The sequence below is a fragment of the Haliotis rubra genome, unplaced genomic scaffold (genome assembly GCF_003918875.1).
Source record: "Haliotis rubra isolate DU_JTF1 unplaced genomic scaffold, ASM391887v1 Scf446, whole genome shotgun sequence".
NCBI classification, from domain to species: domain Eukaryota; kingdom Metazoa; phylum Mollusca; class Gastropoda; order Lepetellida; family Haliotidae; genus Haliotis; species Haliotis rubra.
This window is the reverse complement of record NW_025767131.1, coordinates 542879-566845: the sequence shown is the minus strand read 5'-3', so window position 1 is coordinate 566845 and position 23967 is coordinate 542879. Positions and strand designations below refer to the sequence as shown.

The following is a 23967-nucleotide window of genomic DNA, read 5'->3' as shown; positions in this document are numbered from 1 at the left end:
AGCTGTGGAAGGGTCAATTCAACGAAAACCCATTCTCACCAGTTGTATAGGAGAATACTTTGAAGACAAAACATGCCAGTTTGCGAAAGGGCCTTTCCACTTTGTCATGCTTTCCAGCTTGACAGACACTCCTGGCACTGCTTGGCGGATAGTGCTAACATTTGGCACTCATGATTATATTTTAGCAAAGCAATCATTTTATCCTTGTTGATGTGAAAAATCATTAAAAACAGTGACAGTGAATGTTTGGGCACTATCATTTGGACTAACATTTGTCCAAAGTTGGTTCTTTTGTGAAAAATACAAAGACACCACAAAAATGATTCTTATCATAACAAAGTTCATTAAAGTGACATTTCATGTGTTATATAGACTAAATATCGGAAGGCTGACTAGATAAATGAGTATGCATCAGTCCCGTAAATAATGGAAACTTTTGTTCAGGATTAATTATTCATGGTCACACTCTATTCATAAATCGTTCCTCTTTGGACTAGTTTCTATGACAGTCAGTGATAAGAAGAGAACCTTTGTGCGGAATATTAGCTATCAAATGGACAATTTAATGTTTACCCCAACTACAAAGAAACAATGTCTACGATTCATCTAGGTATAAATTACAACATCTAGAACTAAAAAGAAGATGAAATGTAGACAGCTGTGTCCTGTTCTATCATTATCACATCGGAACTGACTGGTAAAAGGTACATGTAAAGAATAATGATACAACGAAGTCAAGATCAATGATCTGTACAGAAGATATGTTCTACATTCTTCTCATTAAATTCAGTAAAATGCACACAGTGTCAATAACACCGACATTTCAATGCTCCGTGACAGTTCTTCTACAGTTATGTACTTTCTTCAGCTGGACGTAAAAATGTATTCATGTCGATTTGTAGAAAGTATTGCGAAAATGTGACTGAAGTATCATTCTGTTGTTTTTTTCTTCTTTGTTGAAATGTGACAGCTATCATGTCGTTGTACATCCATCTTTTTTTAAATTTATAAATAAGAATGTTGCTTCAGGTGTTAGGTTTGCTGAGGTTGGAGTAATTTCACAGTGCTTAATGTATAATCACACCGCCTACGTACGAGTAACTATCGCCCACAAAGGAGCCGAGACCAAACCAATGGTGCCAAACCACTAGGTTACAACAAGCATAGGCATTTAGGTTTGAAGTGAACAATAAACAGTTTGATTTACACGGTCTGTGTTGGTAACAGGCAATATGAGATAAATATACATCAGTAACTATGCAGCAACACACGGATGACCGGTCTCAGTCTCCCAAAGTCAATGACTGTACGACAGTGTACCTTTATCTGTTGACATCGGAACAAGCCATCATCAGGTCATCTAAACCGCATAACACCAGCTTCTGTATGCACAGCTGGAGAGTGATGCGGTCTTTGAAATTCGATCCTGGCACCATACAATTTGTTACTAAGTTTGAATGCATAGGATGTATTATTTAACTCATACGGGCGCTGGCGACCACGCAATAAATCTCCTATTGGTTTGTCTTTCACCTGAAGCGACTGGTAAATGCTTCTGGGATTGTGTAACAAACTTTAATCTCAAACCACCGATTTGCATTTCATTTTTTATAAGCAAAAAAACCACAATGGGAAGATGCAGCATTTGCGCTTTAGGGAGATTTATGTACAATAAGGGTCCCAGCGGATTATTATTTACGGACTGAAAGGCGTCTGAAAACCCAGGGGAAGGGGGACGTTGAATGTATATAAAGAAAAGTCTTGAACTTTGTCACAATAAACAGAGTGGTTAAACTTGTATCGGATGTTGAAGACGGTGGTTCGACACTTGTCATTGACGAATGTAGAAATTTCACCAATTCCTGAAATATCAACCACAGATTAGCCCGACTGAGATAACGTTTCCGGATGGCGCCGGTCCTGTCGTAGGCATCCAACCATACTCACCCTGAAATGTTCTGTTCGGGAGAGGTCTGTCGGACAGCTGGCCTAACTGGACAGCAAAGCCATGCTGTCTCAAACATTCGTTACATCATGTGCAATACGTAGGTGTTCCTAATCCTGTTGCAATTTGGCGTTACGTCCCAGTATTTGTACAAAGGTACACCATGATCTCCGGTTGTGTTATAATAACAATGATGAGCGTGTCCTCCCATGAGTTGAGATGCAACTCTATTCCATTTCACCCTCAACTGTCGACCCTGAGTAACGTAAGCATCGCTAAAATACTTTCCTGTAGACCTTTGCACGACTATCAGAGTTGTTCAAGTGTGTCTTGTCTTCTGAACCTCTGATGCTGTCTACAACAAAACTGGGAATGCTTTAGGCTGACGTGGAGGCAGAAATGAGCGTAACGCTGGTGTTGCTCAAGACGTTTAACTAATTTACGGCATCCTGTGTATTGTCTGGGCTTGTTATCCATTCCGAAGATGCACCAACCAAACATGGTTGTCTTGACGTGACGTCACAGGCTGACGACCGGCCCGTTGGAAGTCATGACTGCTGCCCTTCTGTAGATGAATGATGTTATTTTTTCCGTGAACATTTGGACTTCCTTGAGCGTTATTCATATTTTTCGCAAACACGTGAATTGGTGTCTGGCTCTAATGATAAAACTTCGCATCATGAACCATCAGAATTGTGCCCCGTGTATGATAATACAGGTGCATGATGATAATCAAGACCTTATAGCCGAGGAGATGTCTTCATGAATATGTTTTGAAAGATGCATTATTTCATTATCATTTAAAGCATATTTACTTTTGCCTGTTGTTATAATAACATGCATACATGAATAGTTACCTACATTTTAGAAAGCAACACACGGGACGCTATAAACGACTCTGCATACATCAGCCTATGTTTGGTTGAGCAACAAAATGCAGTGACTGTACGTTCGATCAGAATGGCAAACTGAGCCCAAGGTTGGACTGATCGCGGAACGTATGTCGTGTATTACAAAACGGTTACGTTGGACCCAAGTACTGAAATAAGTGTCCAAGGCCCAATGTACAGATAGCATTCAGACGTTGGCCCAACGTTGGCAATGTTTTTGCCCACATTGCCAACGTTGGGCCAACGTCCGAATGCTATCTGGGTTAGAATACCCACACTCAATGTAAAGATCCGTGAAGGTCTGGGAATTGGTCTTCAGCAACCAACACGTTTCGTCAGAGGCGACTAACGGGATAAAGTTACTGGCTGACTTGGTTGACACATGTCACAGTATTCCAACTGCGTAGATGGATGATCATGCACTTGATCACTGGATTCTCTGGTCCAGATTATGTACCGACAGCTGGTAAATCGCAGAGTACGCGTTAGACAACAAACCGACCAATATTCAGCACCGATGCCACACTGCACCCTTTATAGTGACCATAAGCGTGAAATGCACAAAAGGGCTCCTCATTATGTAGGGGCGGTGGGGTAGCCAAGTGGTTAAAGCGTTCGCTCGTCAAGCCGAAGACTCAGGTTCAATTCCTCACGTGGGTACTATATGTGAAATCCACTTCTGGTATCTCCCGCTGTGATATTGATGGAATATTGCTAATGAGGCGTAAACCCAAACTCACTCACTCACTCCTTATCAAGTATCATTCGATTCATTTTTAGGCCACAGCAATATATATTGAACCAGCTTCACTATCCATGAAGTCACCCTCGGAAAGACTGCAGTTGACATGGAAGCAGTAGACGAAGTTGTACTTGGAAATATTTGTAGTTTCACAGATAATTTGCTGATAAATATTCAGAGCGAATTTCAGGACATTTTAAGCTGTTTCTCCCATTTTCAACTGATTCCGCTGCTACTCAGGTGACAAAGCATGTCATTGGATAATCGATTTCTTTTTCAATACTTTCATATTCTCGTTTGTGTAACATAATACATGTTTTGTCAGAAATTGAATTCAGGATATGCATGTTTAAGTGGCTCTTTTTCATGAAAATATACGGCCTGGCTGTCTATATCTTTTGTGTCACAACTGTACATTGACGTAAATGCATTGCGTAGGATTGCATCGTTTGTTACCAAGAAGAATTTGCCACTGAAATACAGGAAGCTTTTAGCTACAATGGCCCACGTACAAGTCTTTCATTGATTGCTCATCTGGATGGAAGAGGAGTATTGATTAACACGCAAACAATATGCCTTTGGACTAATTACTGTAATCCTCGTCCTTTATCGTCCTTCAAATTAGTTTCGTTTTTGTCATTCTTTTTCATATATTATCAATGTCTGTAAACGTCAAAAGACATCTCACGTCCAGTTTATTGGAATGTTCATCCTGCTTGCCAACACAAATGAAGGAAAAATGAAATCGAGTATAGTAAAACCGAAACATCTTTCCATGGCCTCAAAAACCATTTCTGGTAAGAGGAGGTCGACTGAACGACTCAGCCTTATCCTGAGTATTGTGTTTATGAACTCGTCTCAAATATGAGGAGGGAGGTGTTTATAAAGGTGAGTGTATTGTTCACCAGTGACTGAGTATGGTTTTACGTCGCTTTTAGCAATATTCCAGCAATATCACGGCGGGGGACACCAGAAATGGGCTTCACACAATGTGCCCATGTGGGGAATCGAACCCGGGTCTTCGGAGTGACGAGCCAGCGCAATAACCACTAGGCTACCCCACCGACCCATCAGTTGTCGGAAGTTGTCTCGATGATTTAGTAGGTTAGATCGCTGACTGTGTTCTGTCGACTGAGTGTGGGTTTGAATCCTGGTAGGACTCCAGAGAGGTTCTACGATCTGTACTTCACAAGAAAGTTCAATCCCAAATATAACATATCTTACTTTTTGACAAATTTCTGAAAGACATGTTACTGTAACATTTGGAAATGCATCATCATGATTTGCGTGATGGCGGAGGAAATGTCAGAGAAACGCAAGTGGTTAAAATCTTGGCGTAACTCATAAGTTCTAAATAACACAACGCAGTTTGAAACAACGGAATTACTAAAGAAGACGCCCAAGCTCAGGACTGATTTCACGAAGATATTGTTCGATACATCCCAATATGTGATTCGAACCTCACAATGACGGCTGTAAGTAGTAGGAAGGTCATTACGAGAAGGAATGGTAGCCTACCACGAAAAGAATACAATACCATTTCAAACCTAAAGTCAAACCGAAGTAACATATGAAAGCTTTTGTGAGGGGTAAGTTAGCTACGAGAAAACGTATCAATAAAGTGGAATTTTGGCTTCGGATATAAGATCACGAATCGGTCACGCAAACTGCTTTTTAGCCATATCGGTTATATCCAAGCACTCGTATCACTGTAAGAATATATCCACCATGTGTTCGGAATGGTGGGGAATGTCCTGCCAAGATAACCCGTGACCTTTGAAGGCGGATATATGTCACTAATACCGTGCCCCCAGGACATATTCCTTGACCAACAGACCTAGCTATGATGTGACGTAGGTTGAATTAACGTCACGTGGTGTTTCCTCGTCCCAGCTGCATCAGTAACTAGTAGGCGGCACCAGTCTATGGTCTGAGTGTCATATTGGGATGCCGGTACTGAAGTAGAGGGGAGTGTCCGAGTAATTCTTCATTTCTTATATGCTATGGTGCCGACGCTCATTAATTTAAAGGAATGAATAGGTGGGAAGATATTCTCCTACTTAAAACCAATCCCTAATTTCAAGCTTTGCAAAAACATTCTCTTGTGGAAAATATTTGAATATAAGGCAGAACTATTTGTTTCCTGTATCCACACTGTGTGATTCAGCTTTCCTTGATTCACGTGGAGTACGATTTCTGGCGTCCTCTGTGCTAGTATTAGTACATGCAGCGCGCCCTGGTGGTCTATTGTTAAATACAGTGAGTGATTGAGTTTTAAACAAATTATCACTTGAAAATAAATTAACAGTGTAATCAAGCGACAAATTAGTCCTTACCAACAGTGCGACCTGCTTATGTGAAACTTGGAGTAACTTCGAACAGTACCTTACGCCAACGTCTTCTTCACTGGGGAATTATAGAGTCCAGTAACAATTGGTCAGTTTCCATTTACTGACTAAATGTTCATTGTCAACTCTCAAATTATTCTCTGCATTTACGGAGTATCCAACCCAAACTGCAAATGAGGCTTTAGGAGACCTACAGCAACACTAACCTTTAGCTCGGTTTTGATAAAGAGAAATACCTAAATCTCCCGCGAAAGATAACATTTTCATGTCAGACTTCTTCGTGCATTATAATTACAGTTTTGTAACAGGGCGTAGTAATAGTTCGAAAGTAGTATTAGATTTGTTCAAGATTTGTTCTCCATATCATATCTCTGTTTGCCCGTAGGTAATAAATAAGTTTCGCTTTTGACACTTTGGCACGGTCTGATTGGTGATTCTGTTCAGACACTACTATGACCCACCTTATGACAGAGCATTAACGTTTTCATAAGAGGTCTTCATTAGAAGTTCACCTATCCCAAGATATTGATTGGATGTTGTCAAGGGTTGATGTATGGCTCTCCAAAACGTCGTTGCTCAATGGCCAGATAACGAAAACTGCTTCGGGCGATGTCAAAATGTCGGTTGTAAGTCATGGGCTCCTTTCCTGGGTAGAGACATGGAAACACTTGAAAGTGACATTTATTCATAGGTTTAAAAATTTAGTTGTAGACAATTACTCGCGTGCAGTTGTTGTCGTAAATCAGGCTGTATCGTTGCATTGAGGTCATGGTAAGATATGGGTATCCATGCGAAATCAGGGATATTAGTCGCCATATATGGACAAAGGTTACACAAACACCCGTGATATACAGACGGGGTCTTAGTAGGTTGATTTTGTTTAGTAATGATGTCAGGGCGTCCATGAGTGTAAGTGTGAGGCTAGATAGTTGGGTTAACACTGGCAAGGAAGTGAGCTGAGTTAACGCCTCTTTGAACAGTATTGTGTCAACTCAATGTAGGAGGAATGCCCGCAGTGATGTCTGTATTTGAGGTTTATCACTTAGTTAAACCCAGGATCTGTTTTAGGCTGTGTAAGATAAAACCATGGATATAACGAAAACTGGACCAATGTGCTATCAGTGCCCGTATATACTCGGATTGAATGATGTCGTGTGGTTTTCAGCTGTTTTTTTGGTGCTAATTCCACTGCGGGAAAGTCATAAAACGGCATTTCCAATGCTTAATCTTGTATTGTCCCCAATATTCTAGCACTTCCAACCTTTCGTTTCAAGAGGGATTGCTTTGACGTCGACTTCAACTTTCATATGGCCCATTGTGTCCTGGTAATTTCCAAATCTTTAGTCTCAATCGAGTACGTTCTTCATGTGGTATTTTCAAAGATCATCGTTTGACTCTTCTTCAAAAGTTGTTTCTTCAAGATAACAACATTCACTTTAGGAACGGAGCGGTGAGGTAGCCTAGTGGTTAAACCGAACACCCGGGTTCGATTCCCAACATGGGTACAATGTGCGATGCCCATTTCTGGTGTCCCCCGCCGTGATATTGCAGGAATATTGCTAAAAGCGGCGTAAAACTAAAATCACTCACTCACTTTCGGAACAATATTTCAAGGTTTCATGGAGACGTGGAGTAATGTTCCAGATCTGACGCATCAGTGACAATAACCATATCCCATACAATACCATGTCTTGATTTTACATTCCCGTGTAGTTTCTGTTCGAATGGCTTGCTTTTTGAATGTGTTTGTGTATGATTCTATTCACCTTGGTTTGTAACAAGCGAATGTTCAATTCCAAGCACACATCCCCACTCCTACACCAAGGCCCCACCCCATCACACTACCGCCAACGTGTTCGTGAAGAACCGAAGTCCTAGTTTCGGCGATTGACATAAACTAGAATATTTATTATATTGCGCTGCAAGCACCGTCCATATTTAATGCACGATCGAACATCTATAAGTAACTGACCCGTAATTTCGTCCATGCGCATGTCCCAGACTGTATTTCAATTGTTTAACTCCACGGTCAAATCAGGTAAAGCAGTGCCTGAAAACATGGGAATTGATGCACTGCGTCGAGACAAAGTCCCACCGCATGATAGTCGCTTGACCACGAGGGCGATAGTTGGTTTCACCAAAGTCAACATTGACGCTATTTTGGTTCGATAATTATAATGATATTGCATTCATCAATATATCTTATCGGATTTGTATTAGCATTTGTGCACCTTGGCGACCAAGCGAATATATAGATATATTCCGAGACACGTGAAATCACCAATTCAGGAATCTAAACAGCGTTTAAAAAGTGGAGATATGAAAAGAGTTTACAAAAGGAGAGATATTATTTCTAATTATTTTGCACGGCCATTGTTTTGAGACAGTTATCTTTAAATTTTCCATTTCTGTTCCAATTATATCTACAAGCTAAGCCATGGAATATTTACATTGACGTCACTCGTCGCCATCAAAGGATGGTATTTTCATTAGATACATCTGAATTATTCATTGTGGAGTCTATAATTACATCGAATGACGTTTGTACATTCTTATTTTTTATCACCAAAGTTATTGGTATTTACAAAGAACACTTATTTGTTAAGATGGAGAACAATTTAAGCCATGCAATTTAAAGCCACCTCTCGAAAACGGTTTTTATTGTACGTTTGCATGTGGGAGGCTTATGTGGTATACATTGTATTATGTGAATAAACAATTCGTTGCTAGGAAGAATAGTGGCCCCCAACATGCGTAACGTCAAAGGATGTCGAGGTATAATGAAGCGCATTACATACTCATCAGATACATCAACAAAAATGCTATTTATTTTATGTATTTTAACTATATGTTGTACTGGGTGAGACTTGAATAAATAATCTCTCTCTACATGTGGGAAACTGAGAGCGTATTCTGACGCTGTATCCTCATGTCATCACTTCAATGTATCAGAGATTGGCTGGCTTGCTTGTTTGACGCCGCACTCAGCAATATTCAAGCTATATAAATAATCAAGTCTGGACCAGACAATCCAGTGATCAACAGCATGAATATTGATCCACGCAATTGGGAACCGATGACATGTGTCAACCAAGTCAGCAAGCATGACCACCCGGTCTTGTTCGTCACCTCTTACGACAAGCATGGGTTGCTGAAGACCAATTCTAGCCCATATCTTCACGGATCTGAAGCATGTGAATGCCATTAACAGATGCACTCCGCGTTGCACTGAACTGTGGGTATTACTTGAGGAGTAGGTACATAGTCTGACGATCAAGTAGTGATGATACCAGATATTTAAGAAAAGCTGGAACAAATCATTTCAGAGGCAAGCCAGTTAATCATCCTGAAAAAGCCCGGAACAACCAAGCCACATTTTGGACTGCATCAGGCATCGTTTTTGTCACTGATTCGTCTGGGAGCCAAATTTGGTAGCCAAAACCTTTTTAAAACCTTTAATGAGAGACCCTGATCAAACACCTTCTAAACAAGTCGCATAACGCTCTTTGAAAATAGTGTGGATAGAGCATGATTAAAAGTTACGACATATTACGCCGCCAAAGGCTGGAACTGTAGCAATATAGCTCGGAATATAGATAAAGGACAATTGGAAAGTTGAAGTCATCTTTTTTGTCATACAGCCTTGTTTACTCTCCCCGCCTTCTTTGTGCTGATTTCAAGACACATGCATCATATTTTACGAATGCTTCTGACGTTCCACGACGAGAGATATTCTTATGGAAAATATGCCTCTGGACTTTTCTATAGAATGCAAGCACTGAACCTTTTAAGATGAATCGCATGTACCCGACGTGTCTAAGCAATTATAAAAATGTCTAAATGTTCAAACATGACAGACGTAAGCGTATGATCATGATACCACAGTGATTGATTTTGCATGGACAGTTACAGTTTATGCAGTGTTCCTCGTTAAGCTGGGCGGAGAAGTACCCTGTCCAAACTACATGGTTGTAGTACCAAATTTTGATAATTATCCCCTGAACACAAAGTCAGTTTTCATGGGCTACAATGCTAGGAAACCACGTGCACATCTCGATCCCATAAAGCATGTTGGGGAAATCTTTTCGTTCGTTGCAATTAGATTTGCCATTATTTTGAGAGGAACAATTCATCCAGAAAATGCCCGACGTTGGGAAATTTTGTATGTCCACGTGTATATCCTACCAGTATATGAAATTTTAAAAGTATAATTGTATTAACATAGGCAAGCCAAGAACCGATCAAACTTTGTCAGTACAATATGTTTTTCTTTATTCAACATCCCATATTAACTTTCAAGTATTTGTCAGTCGTGTTGAGCTTGTAATCAATAACTGTATTCATATTGACATGCACTTAACAAACTTGTAGGCTGTAAGATGATATTATAAATGATATTATTCAAATCGTATCAAAATACAGATTTGATATGAAGATACATCTGTAATCCTGAAGACTATGTTTCACATGACTGCAGATGGGATTTGTACTCTTTAATTACTGTGTGTGAGCCTGTAGACATGATCTCATTAATTTTAACAATTGCTATGATTCCTGTCATCAGTGCAAACATTTCCCTGAGCAGAATATGCGATGTAAATCACTTGTAATAACAACCATTTCTTCAAAGGCATGCCGCTTCGTTGAGAATACCAGTGCCTTCATAAGTCAATCTGGCGAAAGTAAACCGGATACAGTGTGGTTTTCATTTGGCTTTTTCTGCGTTCTCGGGTAATTATATAATCAACGTTAGGTTTGTAAATGTAACTTTGATCATCGATGTGTAGGATGGCGAGGCACGATCAAGTACATGACAGATGATTCCTTGATATGTTTCCGGTTCATCTGCCCATTTTGTGTTGCAATTATTAGTTTCAATGACAAGTTCATACTTTCGAAAATAGGACCGTTAAGCTTATGGTGTCCGAACACTGTTCTGTGTCTTCCATTTCGCGTCCGACACCCCTACCTCACTACGTCCATGAATTTGTATTGCAAAGTGAAATCATATCAACTTTCCTTGTCTCAATGTTTCAGACTGCTGTGGAAATGTATGGCCTGACGATGAACCCTGTATACCGAAAACAACACTTGTCAGCTTGATCATTCTACAAATACTTATTTATACGTATTTATTCAACAAATGTTTCGACCTGATGTACATGACATACATTTATTCATAGACACTTACCAAGCGATCTTACAATTTCAACAACATAAGTTACCCATTTGGTGAAAAGTCTGTTTACATATCCGCCCAAACTCTTGCTGGATAGATAGATAGATAGATAGATAGATAGATAGATAGATAGATAGATAGATAGATAGATAGACCAACATATACAATAGTTCGACAGTAGCATAACAGTGACTTGAATATATGTTTGAGCCTTTGAATTCTCAAATGGCAGTCCTTCTATTCAGCCTGTTTCAATAGCATGAACTCGTCAGGGTTGGGGACTGAGGTTAAGGCTGCTTTGAACAATATTTCAGTTAATAGTCTATAGCCTACCAGTATAAATCTGAGGGTATTACAATGACAAATCAGCAATCAAAACCTGAAAGAAAAGGTGATTCAAAGACAGAGTCAAAGGTTACTGTGACATCCAAGCGATGCTGCTCTGCACAGCTACTTTCGGCACCTTAAACTACTAGGACCCTCGTAGGCGGATCCCGGGGGGTTGGGGTGCGCACCCCCTTGTGCTGAAAGTTTGTTAAATGACCATTGAAACTCGGGTGAAAATCAAGTGTGCACCCCTCCTTTTCTCGATAGTGTGCACCCCCAACCCCCCACCCCCTTTCTCAAAAAGCTGTATCCGCCCCTGACACTTAATAGAGGTGATGATGCCGGAATTCGCTGTTAAGAGGTTAATAATCTGTGATATGATTATTCCCTGTTCATATTTAAGAGATCCAGGTTTCAATGTGACGTTCAGTAACTCACTCACTCACAGACTAGAAGTGGTGACTAGTAATCCATCTGTTTTTATACAAGGTTGTATTAAAATCCAGCTTGCCTTTCTTCTCCATGTCTACCTTCTTGTGGTACCACTCCTCCAGACAGTCGTACGCCAGAGGGTGATGATCGTAGAAGAATTTGTTGACGAACAGCTCCGGTGCCTTGACAAGATTTTGCACGTCTCGAACCTCCATTATGCATATATTCCTGGCAATCCTTCCAGAACACGTGTGTTGTGGGAACCACAGTTTGTAACGTCCAAGAAACATCCGCTTGCCATCATCCACGTCACCTGGGAGGTAAACAGTATCAAAACATTAAAGAACTCCTCTATGTTTCTCTGCCATTTGCGTCTTTTAACAACCCATGCCTCTAAGGTGGCAATCTTCTACGAACATCATGTCATACTAATTAATGTCTCCTGCTTGTCATTGAACAGCCAGTTGTCATACTGAGAGTACGATAGTGGTCACAAAACAATTTATTTGGCAACAATATTATTACGCCGCGATCAGGTATTAATTCAAGTAAGGCGAGGGCAGTCTGTATGTAATCGAAATCGTTTGGGTACGATAATAGCAATCAAGTAAAATCGGCCGTTATAATCAGCATAGGTTGCTTTGGGCATTCCAGAATCCTTCATGTGCTGCTTGGGTGATTTTTAAACTTTCCGTAGAATCGGTGAGCATGGTTGAAGACGCTTTAAGCAATATTCCAGTAATACCGCTCTCTGGAAGCGCAGAATTGGGCATAAGTATATTGTATCTTTGTGGAGGGTTGAACCCTGGCAACGACTGAATGCTTCATCTCCACTCTTTGAGAACCCCATGCCACCCTCACCTCCATAGATGCGTGAGTAAATGATGTTTTACGCCGTAGAAGATGTATACCAATTTCAGCGCAATGTGAACATAATCGAGTCAGAATATGTTCGTTGGCAAACATTGTTTCTCCTGATCAAGAATGTTGATAAAGCATTGTACAAGATCTTTGAAATTCATCCCAGCCAAAGAAGGATCATAGGTTGCTATATGCCCTAAGCAACCTTGCTGATTGTGACCGGGTGATTTGACTTGACTGCTGTCATCGTACACAGACAATAGGAATCTTTCAAGCACTGGATTATCTGGCCCAGATTATATTTTTCACAGACCGTCATCGCGTAACTTGAACATGGCAGATCGCGGCGTAACAACCAAACAAAACAATATGCATCCTACCTGTATAGGATCCAGGCACCTCCAGGTGAGGATTGAAGTTGAGCATAGAAAAGAAAGCCTCATCTGGAACGTGGACCTTCTTCACCCACTGTAACAACGACATGGCAACGTCGTTGTGTAAAACGTAGTCGACGTAACCGCGGGATGCAACTATATGAACCGCTCCTTTCCTTGGCTTCAAACCAGCCGGCGGTACACCTGCACCCGCCCACCGATCCACATCGGCCCTACAGAACACACAATGGTTTTCAGTGTCAGTGTACGTGGTCGTTTGGGTTGAAGCTGCTTTGAACAGATTGTCAGGTAATATGTAACCTGTAAGGTGAATGCGAGTGAGTTAAATTTAAACACGCTTTTAGCAATATTCCCAAATTTCCCACAATATCATGGCAGGGGACGCCAGAAATGGGCTTCACACATTATACCCAAGTGATGAATCGAGCCCGGGTCTTCGGCGAGACAAGAACGCCTTGACCAAAAGGCTACCCCACCCCCAAAATATCAGTCTCTAGATTTCTTGATTTTTACTGGCAATCGTCAAATACTTGAAATACGGCAGAATACGACGTTAAACAACTAACACACATGTTTAGTATGCATTCAGCCTGCTAATTCCGATTTTATGAGCGCTTCTTCGTATTTTCATATTCATGGACGTCGCCTTTTTGGCTGTTCATATTTTTGCGTGCTCGTGCGCTGATACGCAATACCGCAGTTAAACATGTGTGCCATACTCAGACCCTGTATACTGACTTGAGACCAGTTAGTTCTTGTCTTATCCCAGTCATGGTAACTACGACTACGTCTTTTTGTATCGGGTACCCAGGCATCGCACCCACAGACCTTTCACTACCCGGGGCGGGTACACTACCTTCTGGACGATCTGTGTTCGCACTCTCGTTACAGTACTTAGGGGTGTAATATTTTAAAGCTGAAGCTGTATACTGCTAGCTTACTGTATATCCTCTAGAAGTAACAATCCTCATGTCTCGGGCTTGATTGATAATAATATTAGTTTAACATGTATATATTAAGAACCGAAAAATCGTACATGTTGACCAAGCGGGGAATAACAATGAATAGCTGATAAGAGCTCACACGTACGACAGTTAGGATTTCTTTTGTTTACAATTTACAATCCAGTTATTTCAAAATATGGTTATACTTTAAAATTAATGTTGGGATCGCCAGCGTACCCAGACCAAATGCGAATGTGAGCACATGTGAAGCACATGTGATGCATGTGATCTTATCTTAGGCAAATGAGTTTGTTCATTCACCCAGCAGAAAATGGGTACGCGGTTGGATAAAATCATGTGACTATAACCTTCTAGCGCCTAACAGACAGCTTGGGTTAATCCGGGGTAATAAGAATCGGATTCTGATTAAGCGCCGCGAGCAATCACTTGGTGTTTGGAGACTGTGCGCTATAGAAGATGACTTCTTATTATTATAATGTGAGGTCAGAATAACGTCATTACGTCAATGCAATCCAACCAGCCGGCCTGTATATACTGAAATTTACGAAAAGGTCAGTGAATAGTCAGATGGCATACCGTAATGATACGGTAGTGTCTGCATATTAACCACTGTGGATTATTTAATGTACAAGAAAACTCGGTAGTGATGCGAGGCCCACCACTACGCCAGTCTCAATATTGTTTGGGGGAAGACATTAACCTATTAAGATATGCAGATAACCTATGCAGATATATTGTTTGGTTTGAAACCCAGAACGAAAACCTGTTGCAACTGAGAGAACCTACGTGATGTCTTAATATGCAAAACCGGCTGATATACTGATATGCTGTCTCCTTCCGCATAAGCTGACCTCAAACCGATTATGAATTAAATGCAGTCATTTCAAAACGTCTGATAAAAAAGGCAGGGTTTCAAAGCGTCCTAAACATACTTATAATGTCACGATTGCATGTTCTGGGTTGAAACCATAAAAACGTGACAACGCATGTCACCTACCCCCCATTTAAAAAAGCAATGACAAACGGACTGTTACATATTTGTATATCTACTTACTCTTTGAATGTTCCCTGTATATCATTAGCACCACGGTAAGCTCTCAGAATCTGAACAAGTTCATAGTTGGTTTTCAGTGGAAATTCCTGCCCAGTCAAATTAATGAAATATCTCCATTTTTTATTCTGCTTCCATAACAGGTCCATGCAGAGCAGATCTGGCTCCAGTACTGTGAACGTCCCCCACTGCACATCAACCTGCACTGGATAAACAAATACGTTGTCAAAGCATTTGGCTATAGATACAACCGCCTCCACGAACTCTTGTCTTGACTTGGCGTCAGTGGATATACAATACACGTTATTCGGTCGCCATAACATGCGTAGTAATCGCTCCACCTGTTCAACATGTTTGTACACGATTATGCTAAATGCTATAGGGAAATCCTCTTCGTCCTTTGTCATAGTTTGATTGATGTAACCTGCTTCATGTCTATATTCATGACAGACACGTGTCTTCAAAGGAAACATTTCATCCATAAGTGTTGATTTCAGAGATACTGACATTAAGTATTCGGCTTTTATAAGTTCATTTGTGTCACCTGATGTTATTTTGTTGCAAGAAACGTCTTGTCCTGGTGACGGGTAACGTCGATGTGTTGTCTTCGAACAGTTGGACAGATGCGGCCATGTCTCCATTTGCGATGGGGACTTATGAGTGAATATTTCTTCCTGGGGAGATTTGTCGGGTATGTTATCTAGCACAAAAAACACCGGTACTGTGAAGAAGATTATCGACAGTATGGCAGTCTGTGTCATTAGAAGCTGCTTTCGCCGGGTGAAAATCCTGGCCATTTCTGAAAAAGAGGCATATTGGAAACATTAATTATATTTATGTTTCATAAATGTGATACCCTTAGGCCTCACGGAACAAAAAAGGTGCCCAGCAACGAGCTTTAGGTAGCGATGTGGTTAAAATGAATAAATTGGCTGATTATCTGCAGTCCTCCGTGAACTGTTTATATACACATATATCCCCCCACCAGGTAGACTGTTCAACCACTATAATACACACACACACACACACACACACACACACACGCACGACAAAAGTCTGAAGATCCTTAGTACAGATATCATTTCTTCAATTCTAACCGATTTCACACTGTCTATGTATAATATGTATATATAGAGAGCGAGAGGGAGAGCTAGTAATAAAGAACCATTTGACTGGAACCGATTTTGTATTGGACGGGTAGTCAAACTGGGAGTAGTCATGATGGCGGGTGACTTCTTATAAGGAACCATATGGCGGGTGACTTCTTATAAGGATCACTGGCTTGTCTGGTCCAGGCGTTCCTATTTACAAGCTGACGTCATATAGCGGGACTATTGCTGAGTGCAGGGTCACAAAGACTAATAGCCTCTGGAATGAATACATTTTACATAACAAACACACATATAAACTATTCTATATGAGAAATATGCTAGAAGATGAGTAAAACCCGCACACTTGTTCAATAACTCCCTCACTCTGGTGTTTTCATGTATTACCCACATGTCAAAGAACGCTTGTCATCTGTAGTTTGGTACGATGGAAACAATATCTGAACCTACCTATTTCCCGGATCAGATAAACAGTGTTGATATTGTCGGAAAGAAAATATGTGCCAATCGCAAATACTGCGCATTACCGGGAATTCGATCTGTATTTCGCTTGCAGTACATTGTAGAACCAACAAAATGTACATGGTTGTGGTCGCAGTTAATCGATACTTAACGACGAAATGTTTACACATTCATGCACCTGATCACACTCAAGGGGCGCATCATATGGTAAACTTTGAACAGTTACAGGTGCATCTCATAACGTCACGCTCAATCGATGCAAACAATTAACCATAACATAATGTCCAAAGTACGGACGGTAAACCTGGAGAGGCTGGTGGGCCTAGTGGTTCAAACGTTAGCTCATAAAGAAACCAGAGTTTAATTCAGTTAAACCCATCCTTCATTTCGTATGCAACGCCAGCGAATGTGTTAGTGCTTCGGGTGCTTCGTTTCGAGGGTAGTAAACCCAAGTACAAAACATTGCACTTTTGATTTGCGAATGTAGGCTTGTAATTTTGTTCATTTGTCTTTTCATAATCAGCCATGTATATTATATGTCATGAAAAAATGATAATTATCTTTTAATTATGTTTATTTTTGTTGGTTGCATCTAAGCAATGTCAACGTATTATCATTTCACCTACGATCCGTGGTTATCCTTTTTCGAACTTGTCTTCAGCGACCTGTGCTTATCGTCAGAGGCGACTGATAATATTGAGTGCAGGTGGTGAGATGCTTTCCGAATTGTTTAGACTGAGGCTCATGTATTGACACTGTATTGTCTTGTGTACTCTCGGTTATTCAAAGACACGTGAAGATCCGGGTCAGAATGTATCTTCAGTAACCCATGCTTGTCGTAAGAGACGACTAACGGGATCAGGTGGTCAGGCTCGCTGACTTGGTTGACATATGTCATCGGATTCCAATTGCGAATATCGATGTTCATGTTGTTGATCCCTGGAATGTCTGGTTCAGACTCATGTATTTACAGACCGCCGCCATGTAGCCGGAATATTGCTGAGTCTAGCGTAAAACTAAACTCACTCACTCATGATTATTGCAAAAATCGCCATCTATTGGCTATACAAGTGTCGAGTGCGGCAGCAAGCAACAGAGACACAAACCACACAAGAGCCTTGGGTAAGTGAATAACATTGTATATACAAACTATAACCGTGGTGTGACTTAATTAAGGCCATAGAAGAAAACCTATGTTTCACAAGAAGTAAAGTAAACAGTGCTGGCAACATATGGACCTAAGGGAAGCAGTTAAGAAGTGCTTCTCATTCCTCGAGTCTCAATACTCGACGCGGGTTCGATGGAGCTATGTGTACAACCCAATCCTTCCATTTGTGGTTGTATAGCTCAACTGAGTGCGGCGTAAATAACAAACAACATTATTTCCCCATGATACAGGTCTCAGCTTACATGTTATACAACACGCACAGATATATTATGTGATTAAAGTCTTTCTAAGTCTTATACTTACCAACAATGCCTATGGGATATACCTCGCTCCATCTGATGTGTTTTGCTATTGCAAGTGTTTATTTATTTAAGAATACTGGAGTCAGCCACCGATAGATCAGCTTATAAACAGGCTTGTTGGCGTTTTGTATGCGTACGAAAATATTTCTATTTATGTTATAGAAAAGTTGTTACTGTAGATCGTCCGGTTCTGTTATACGAGTCATTGACAACTGAACAAGCGTTGAGTCAGGTCTTACTACACCAATTTCTGTCAATAGTACAGTTGTTTAATGGTTGATACGGTTCGTGTAACCATATGTCTTCACAGCAAATTCAACAGCAAAAAAGGCAACTGGCGCAAACATTTATTTATCTTTCAAACAACATTTATAGAACATATTATGTTGAATATGATGCTCTTTCAGATTCTGGTTTTAAAGAGAAATGTTACACATGTATTATGTAGCATGATATGTACAGAAACGTAAATACACCCGTTAAATTTAGTACAGACTTGACAAATGGATTTGCCAAAAAAATGACAACACGATCGAAATACTACTAGACACTAAGCGAGATACTGCAAACGTATGATCCGAAACGTTACGATGATACCTGTTTCCTTCCTCTTCAGCAATCAATATACATCGGTGTATACTTTCGAAACATGTGTAAAACTTTTATTGATATATTTTGGATTGCAAGTATGGAAAGACATTTCAGCGACGATATGTGGTGCGCCATATTTGATATAAAACAAAAAATCTTTCTTGAGTTATATATACCTGTTCAGATATCAATGAATTAAACACATTATGCAACAGCATGGCCAAGGAGATCTGTATATGTATAAAATTGGTCCCATAATATGTTTGATCCTTTATTACATATGTAGATATATCATGGAAAATGGAAACGTTGTGTCAGTAAAATCTGTAAAAGAGTCGAGGGCTATAACGAGTCATATTGATACATTTGGAATCATAAGTTGTTCCTACACCAAAATCGCGGTAAAACAGCTACATATTGGCAAAACAGGGTGCAAAATGTACAGATTCCTCATATTTGGGTTAGACAGAATGAAATATAGTTTCAATATTCACCAAAGTTTAATAAAGTTAATATCATAGCTTCTCAATATAATTCGGTAATGATTCAAAATGTATTTGAAAACAACTTTATCATGGCATATCAAAATAACCTAATTAAAAAATATCTACATACAATCGAAGCAAAAATCAGGAAGACATTGCACATAGTAAGACCAGTTCCTGAGCTGTAACCGATTAATCAGATGAAAACGTGACACATCAGGTGACATGAAGACATGATACATTAAACATAATTTAATAGCATATTGATGATACAAGCATCATATCATAATTCCCCATGTGGTCCGGCCAGTATGGATGATGCTGTCCAAAGTCGTCTATGTCGAAATCACTATATTTGAAGACTGTCTAGTACTGAATTGCCGGGGAGTCATGGACTGAGAAGGGTCCTTCTTTGTTTTGTAATATATCGGGGTATTCTCCATAACCTCTTGTATCCAACGGTTTTAGGTCCACACTCACTAAACTGGTGACTGTACTGTTGAGGTCATTGTCCGAATAGAAACTTGACTCATCGTCAGACGGTTCAGAAGGTAAAAGGTCTTCCTTTGTCCCTCTGAAAATATAGGTTGATTGTTATAATATTATACACACCGTGCAATAGCATGCTATCATACGGACCAGACTGACCTTTGCAGATGCCTTAACATATAGATGATGTTCTTTGTGACGTTTTATCCTGTAAATAACAGAGATTTTATACTGACCAGTGATTTCTTAGTTTTCCGGGTTTCTTTTGTTTCAGACTATTTCAGTTATGTATAAACAAAAATATACTTCTCTTCAAAAGTTTAGACTCACTTGTGTAAATATAGCCACTTAATTCAGGCAACTGTTCTAAACTAAATTTTGCAACATATGCCATACTGTTCAAAGGTACTGTTTACACATGAAATGATGTATTGTAATAATAATTCGTAACGTTGAAAACATTCGTGGGTTCTTTTAAGTGCACAGGGTTGTGACTGTACATTAGGGGTTGTGACAACACTGAAACAGTCTGCACACAAAGTTGACTCCAAGGTTTTTACACCCGGTCACAGGTGTGCTCGATCCCGTCTCCTCAAGCTCGCTGGATCACTAGCCTGGCACTTTAGCCAGTTCGCCCCCCAAAAGATTATTGTCATGAGTTCAGTAAATGATGAAAATTGGCGAATTCTGAACAAAATTTTACACCACAACGCAGTTGTTCACATGCACGATATTTGCACATGCTTTTCACCAATTTGTTGCATGATCCTCGTGCAGTTCAGCTGCATAAGGTTTGCAGATTGTTCCCCCAAGTTAGTGGAGAAATCAATCTTTGATGTAACCATGTATATACACATGACATATAGTGAGTGTTTCAATTGAGTCTAAACTTTTGAAGAGAAGTATTTTACGGATTTCGACTGCTTCTTTATAGTAAAAGCAACGTTTCTGTGCTATTTGCTTACTCAGTTGGTCACTGGTTTGACAAATCCATACCCTTGGTTTGGGTTTCACATTTAGATGTCAGCGTTCGCTTCACCAAAATACTGGTTAAATCGTTCTAACCCCAACTCACTCACTCATCGTTAACGACCCAGCGCTGACTTAGCATATGAAACTCACCGTTTCATGAAATAGCGAATGGCGATTCCAACGATGGTGGCGATGAACACCAACGCCACAGTGCTGGATATACCGATAGCGAGATAGCTAACAGCTGCTGGGATTGCTGAAAGGATAGATGATACAAATGCTGTAATTAGCATTTCATGCGGACGTAGCAAGGTTACCCTCACGGTAAGGTTTGGTTTGGACAGGTCGGTATCAGCAATCCTTCCTCCTACCAACTTACAGTGTGTATTCGTGAGATCAAAGAAATTGACAACATGAGACAGAACAACCATGTCCAACTGTGTATAACCTCTTCTAGGGATAGTTTTACAGATTTACTTCTATGCACGGATAGTGGTCATCGGCTGGCCAAGGCTACCAAGGCGCCTTCCTTTGTCGAAGGTTTCGTTTTTATTATTTCCCTTTATTTGTCTTAGGAGAAGACAGAAAAGTGAAATAATTCGTAGACATATTTATAATCATTGTTGTTATTGAGTGTCATATACCCTCCTTAAATGAAACGCTCGTTCAAACGGTTCGTAATTACATGTCTGATTAAATATGAATGTAAACGTACAATGGTATATTTGGGTACTCTGTTTACAGAAACAGCTGTGAACGTCGATGCTACTGACACTGACAGATATTTCGTTGACACTATCGAAGCTCTACACCTTTATCACCTCTGCGTTTCATTTTAGAGGATGTCAACTCACGTGGCTCTTCACAGTCAGCTCCACCACATATTCCGATCCTTGTCTCCAAGAGTGGATCTGTACAGTTCCTCCCACCAAAGGCTGGCTGTGGGTCTGAGCAGTTTCTTTTTCGTAGCAGGTGTATCTCCGTTGCTGGTCCGCACGTCACTAGGCAAGGTGGCTCTATCCACGCTGACCACAGACCAGGTCTTCCGTCCACTAAACATGGTAGTATATTTATATTTATAACTAATGACCTCATGTATGTACTTATAAAACAGCCACTGTCAGACACTAATGTATTTTGTCCTTTCTACTGCGTGTACTAAATATTCAATCCATGCGTCAGGTAAGAGAGGAACGATATCAACCAGGCCAAGATCAAACCAGGTGACCACCAAATCTTATTAAGCCTACATCTGATGCCAAACATGGAATTGCTGGGAGTTATTTCACCCCGTCGATACTCACTTGATGCACATGCTGCTCTCATTTCTTGGTTCATTGTATGTGTTCATGAAACAAGGCCACTTCAATCAATGGTGTAATGACTTAACCGCGTGTACACGACTGATGCAAACCTGGGCATTCAGAAAGATTGCAGTCTTCACGGCGCCTGTCTTCAAGTGGTGCTGAGCATGTTGTACCACTAGACGGTTCAATACACTCCCTGGTCCTTGTAACGTCGCCCTTTGTTCCTCGACCGCATGTGGTTGGGCAGGAGATGTTGCTCCACGATGACCACTCCGTCACGTTATCATCACCTACAATGTGAGTGAATGAGTAATTGCGTGAGAAGCTGAGCGAGTGAGTGAGTCCGTCAGTTAGTGAGTCAGTCATAGGATGCATTATTTCCGTGTAATAACCTTTATAAAACGGGCTATTGCAACAAGCGTTAGTAGCATATTCTGAAACACTGACGCTGGTCATGTTGAAGGCGTAGGCATTATTCAGTACCAGCTATAAAGTCAATTTATGATGTTTACCATTATGATACTGCAGGAATATTGATACAAGCTATGTAAGATAAAACGCAGTTTCTCACTATCAATAATGAACTTTGATAATACAATGTAGACACTTTCAAGTTACATACTTTAAGTTACATACCAATGCAAGGTGGGACACTACAGAACAATCTCTGGGTTTCAGACAACGATCCTGTACAATTATTTCCACCATACATTGGAGAAGGATCTGTGCAAGTCCTGCGTCTACTGCGACTTGTTGTGGCATTCAGTCCGCATGTTCTGGAGCAGGGAACAACCGACCACATTGTCCAGTTTGACAATCCTCCATGAACTGTGGGAAAACAACAACTTGTCCAAATAAATGCGAAACAATCATTTCCGTTCCCGGGAGAAATCATTCCAATGACTCCGAAGTTATATCATAATCATGTGCTTTTATATTTATCAAATAATGATAATACATGGTATTTGCAAAAAGGTAAGTGTATCCTTCCCCTTTCCGAGTTCTTGATCTGAACAAACACGTTAACATGTGGAACATGCCAGAATAGGGTATTACGCCAGTTTTTGTCACTGATAAAGATTTTTAGAAAGCTTGACTAAAGTATTGAATGGTGTGCCCTCGTCGTCGCCCCATCCGGGATTCAAACTCACACCCTCAGAGTCAGGCACCTAATCGCCAGCAAACATAGTCAGCCGCCTAACCCGCCTAACCCGCTCAGATTCCACAAAAATGGAAATCGGGCAACTGGTAGTCTAGACTGCGGGCTTTGTTTACCCCTGTGATAAGTGTTGTTTGTTTGTTTGTTTGGTGTTTTTTGTTTGTTTTGGGTTTTTTGGGGGGTGGAGGTCGCGGTAGCTGAGCGGGTTAGGCGGATGACTTTGTGTGCTGGCGATTAGGTGCCTGACTCTGAGGGTGTGAGTTTGAATCCCGGATGGGGCTCAACTCAAAAAGTACTAGAATCTGTACTTTACTAAGAAAGTGTAATCCCAAATATAACATATGTTACATTTGATCACTTTCTAAATGGCATTCTGTAATCATAAAAACTGCTTCGTAAAAAATGCAAAAACACATTAGTAATACTCATCTACGAATTTTAGTTTTTTTATGCATTTATGTCTCAGATTCTTACAAGTGTGAGAAGTTATGTAATTCTTTTAGTGAGTGAGAGAGTATAGTTTCAAGCCGCGTTTAGCAATAGTCCGGCAATATCACGGCGGGGGACACCATAAATGGGCTTCACACGTTGTACCCATGTGGGGAATCGAACCCGGGTCCTCAAAGTGACGAGTGGAGCTTTAACCATTAGGCTACGCCACCGACCCAATAATTCTTTTAAGAGGTGTTCAATAACATGATGAAACCAGTGATCACTTTACTGGGCTAATCAACCAACTGATAATAATAAGGGTGAACGAAATATCAGTTCTCACCATCACTAACTCA

General features: G+C 40.4%; 1 protein-coding gene across 1 annotated transcript; it reads right to left on the bottom strand.

The window, feature by feature from the left end:
- Positions 1-11880: 11880 nt before the first annotated feature.
- Positions 11881-15542, bottom strand: LOC124289654 (beta-1,3-galactosyl-O-glycosyl-glycoprotein beta-1,6-N-acetylglucosaminyltransferase-like). Its single transcript, XM_046726259.1, has 3 exons — positions 15139-15542; positions 13105-13331; positions 11881-12176 (listed from the first exon to the last, which is right to left on the bottom strand). The coding sequence occupies exons 1-3, from the start codon at positions 15540-15542 to the stop codon at positions 11881-11883; spliced, it is 927 nt and encodes a 308-aa protein (XP_046582215.1).
- Positions 15543-23967: the final 8425 nt, after the last annotated feature.

Bases quoted from the DNA above. Each gene is read 5' to 3' on its own strand.
- LOC124289654 (XM_046726259.1), bottom strand. From the start codon at position 15,542: ATGACAAAGGACGAAGAGGATTTCCCTATAGCATTTAGCATAATCGTG. The intron at 13,332-15,138 runs GTAAGTAGATAT...TGTGTTCTGTAG, and splicing joins ATACAGGGAACATTCAAAGA to GGCCGATGTGGATCGGTGGG. The intron at 12,177-13,104 runs GTAGGATGCATA...TTTACCTCCCAG, and splicing joins GGTGCCTGGATCCTATACAG to GTGACGTGGATGATGGCAAG.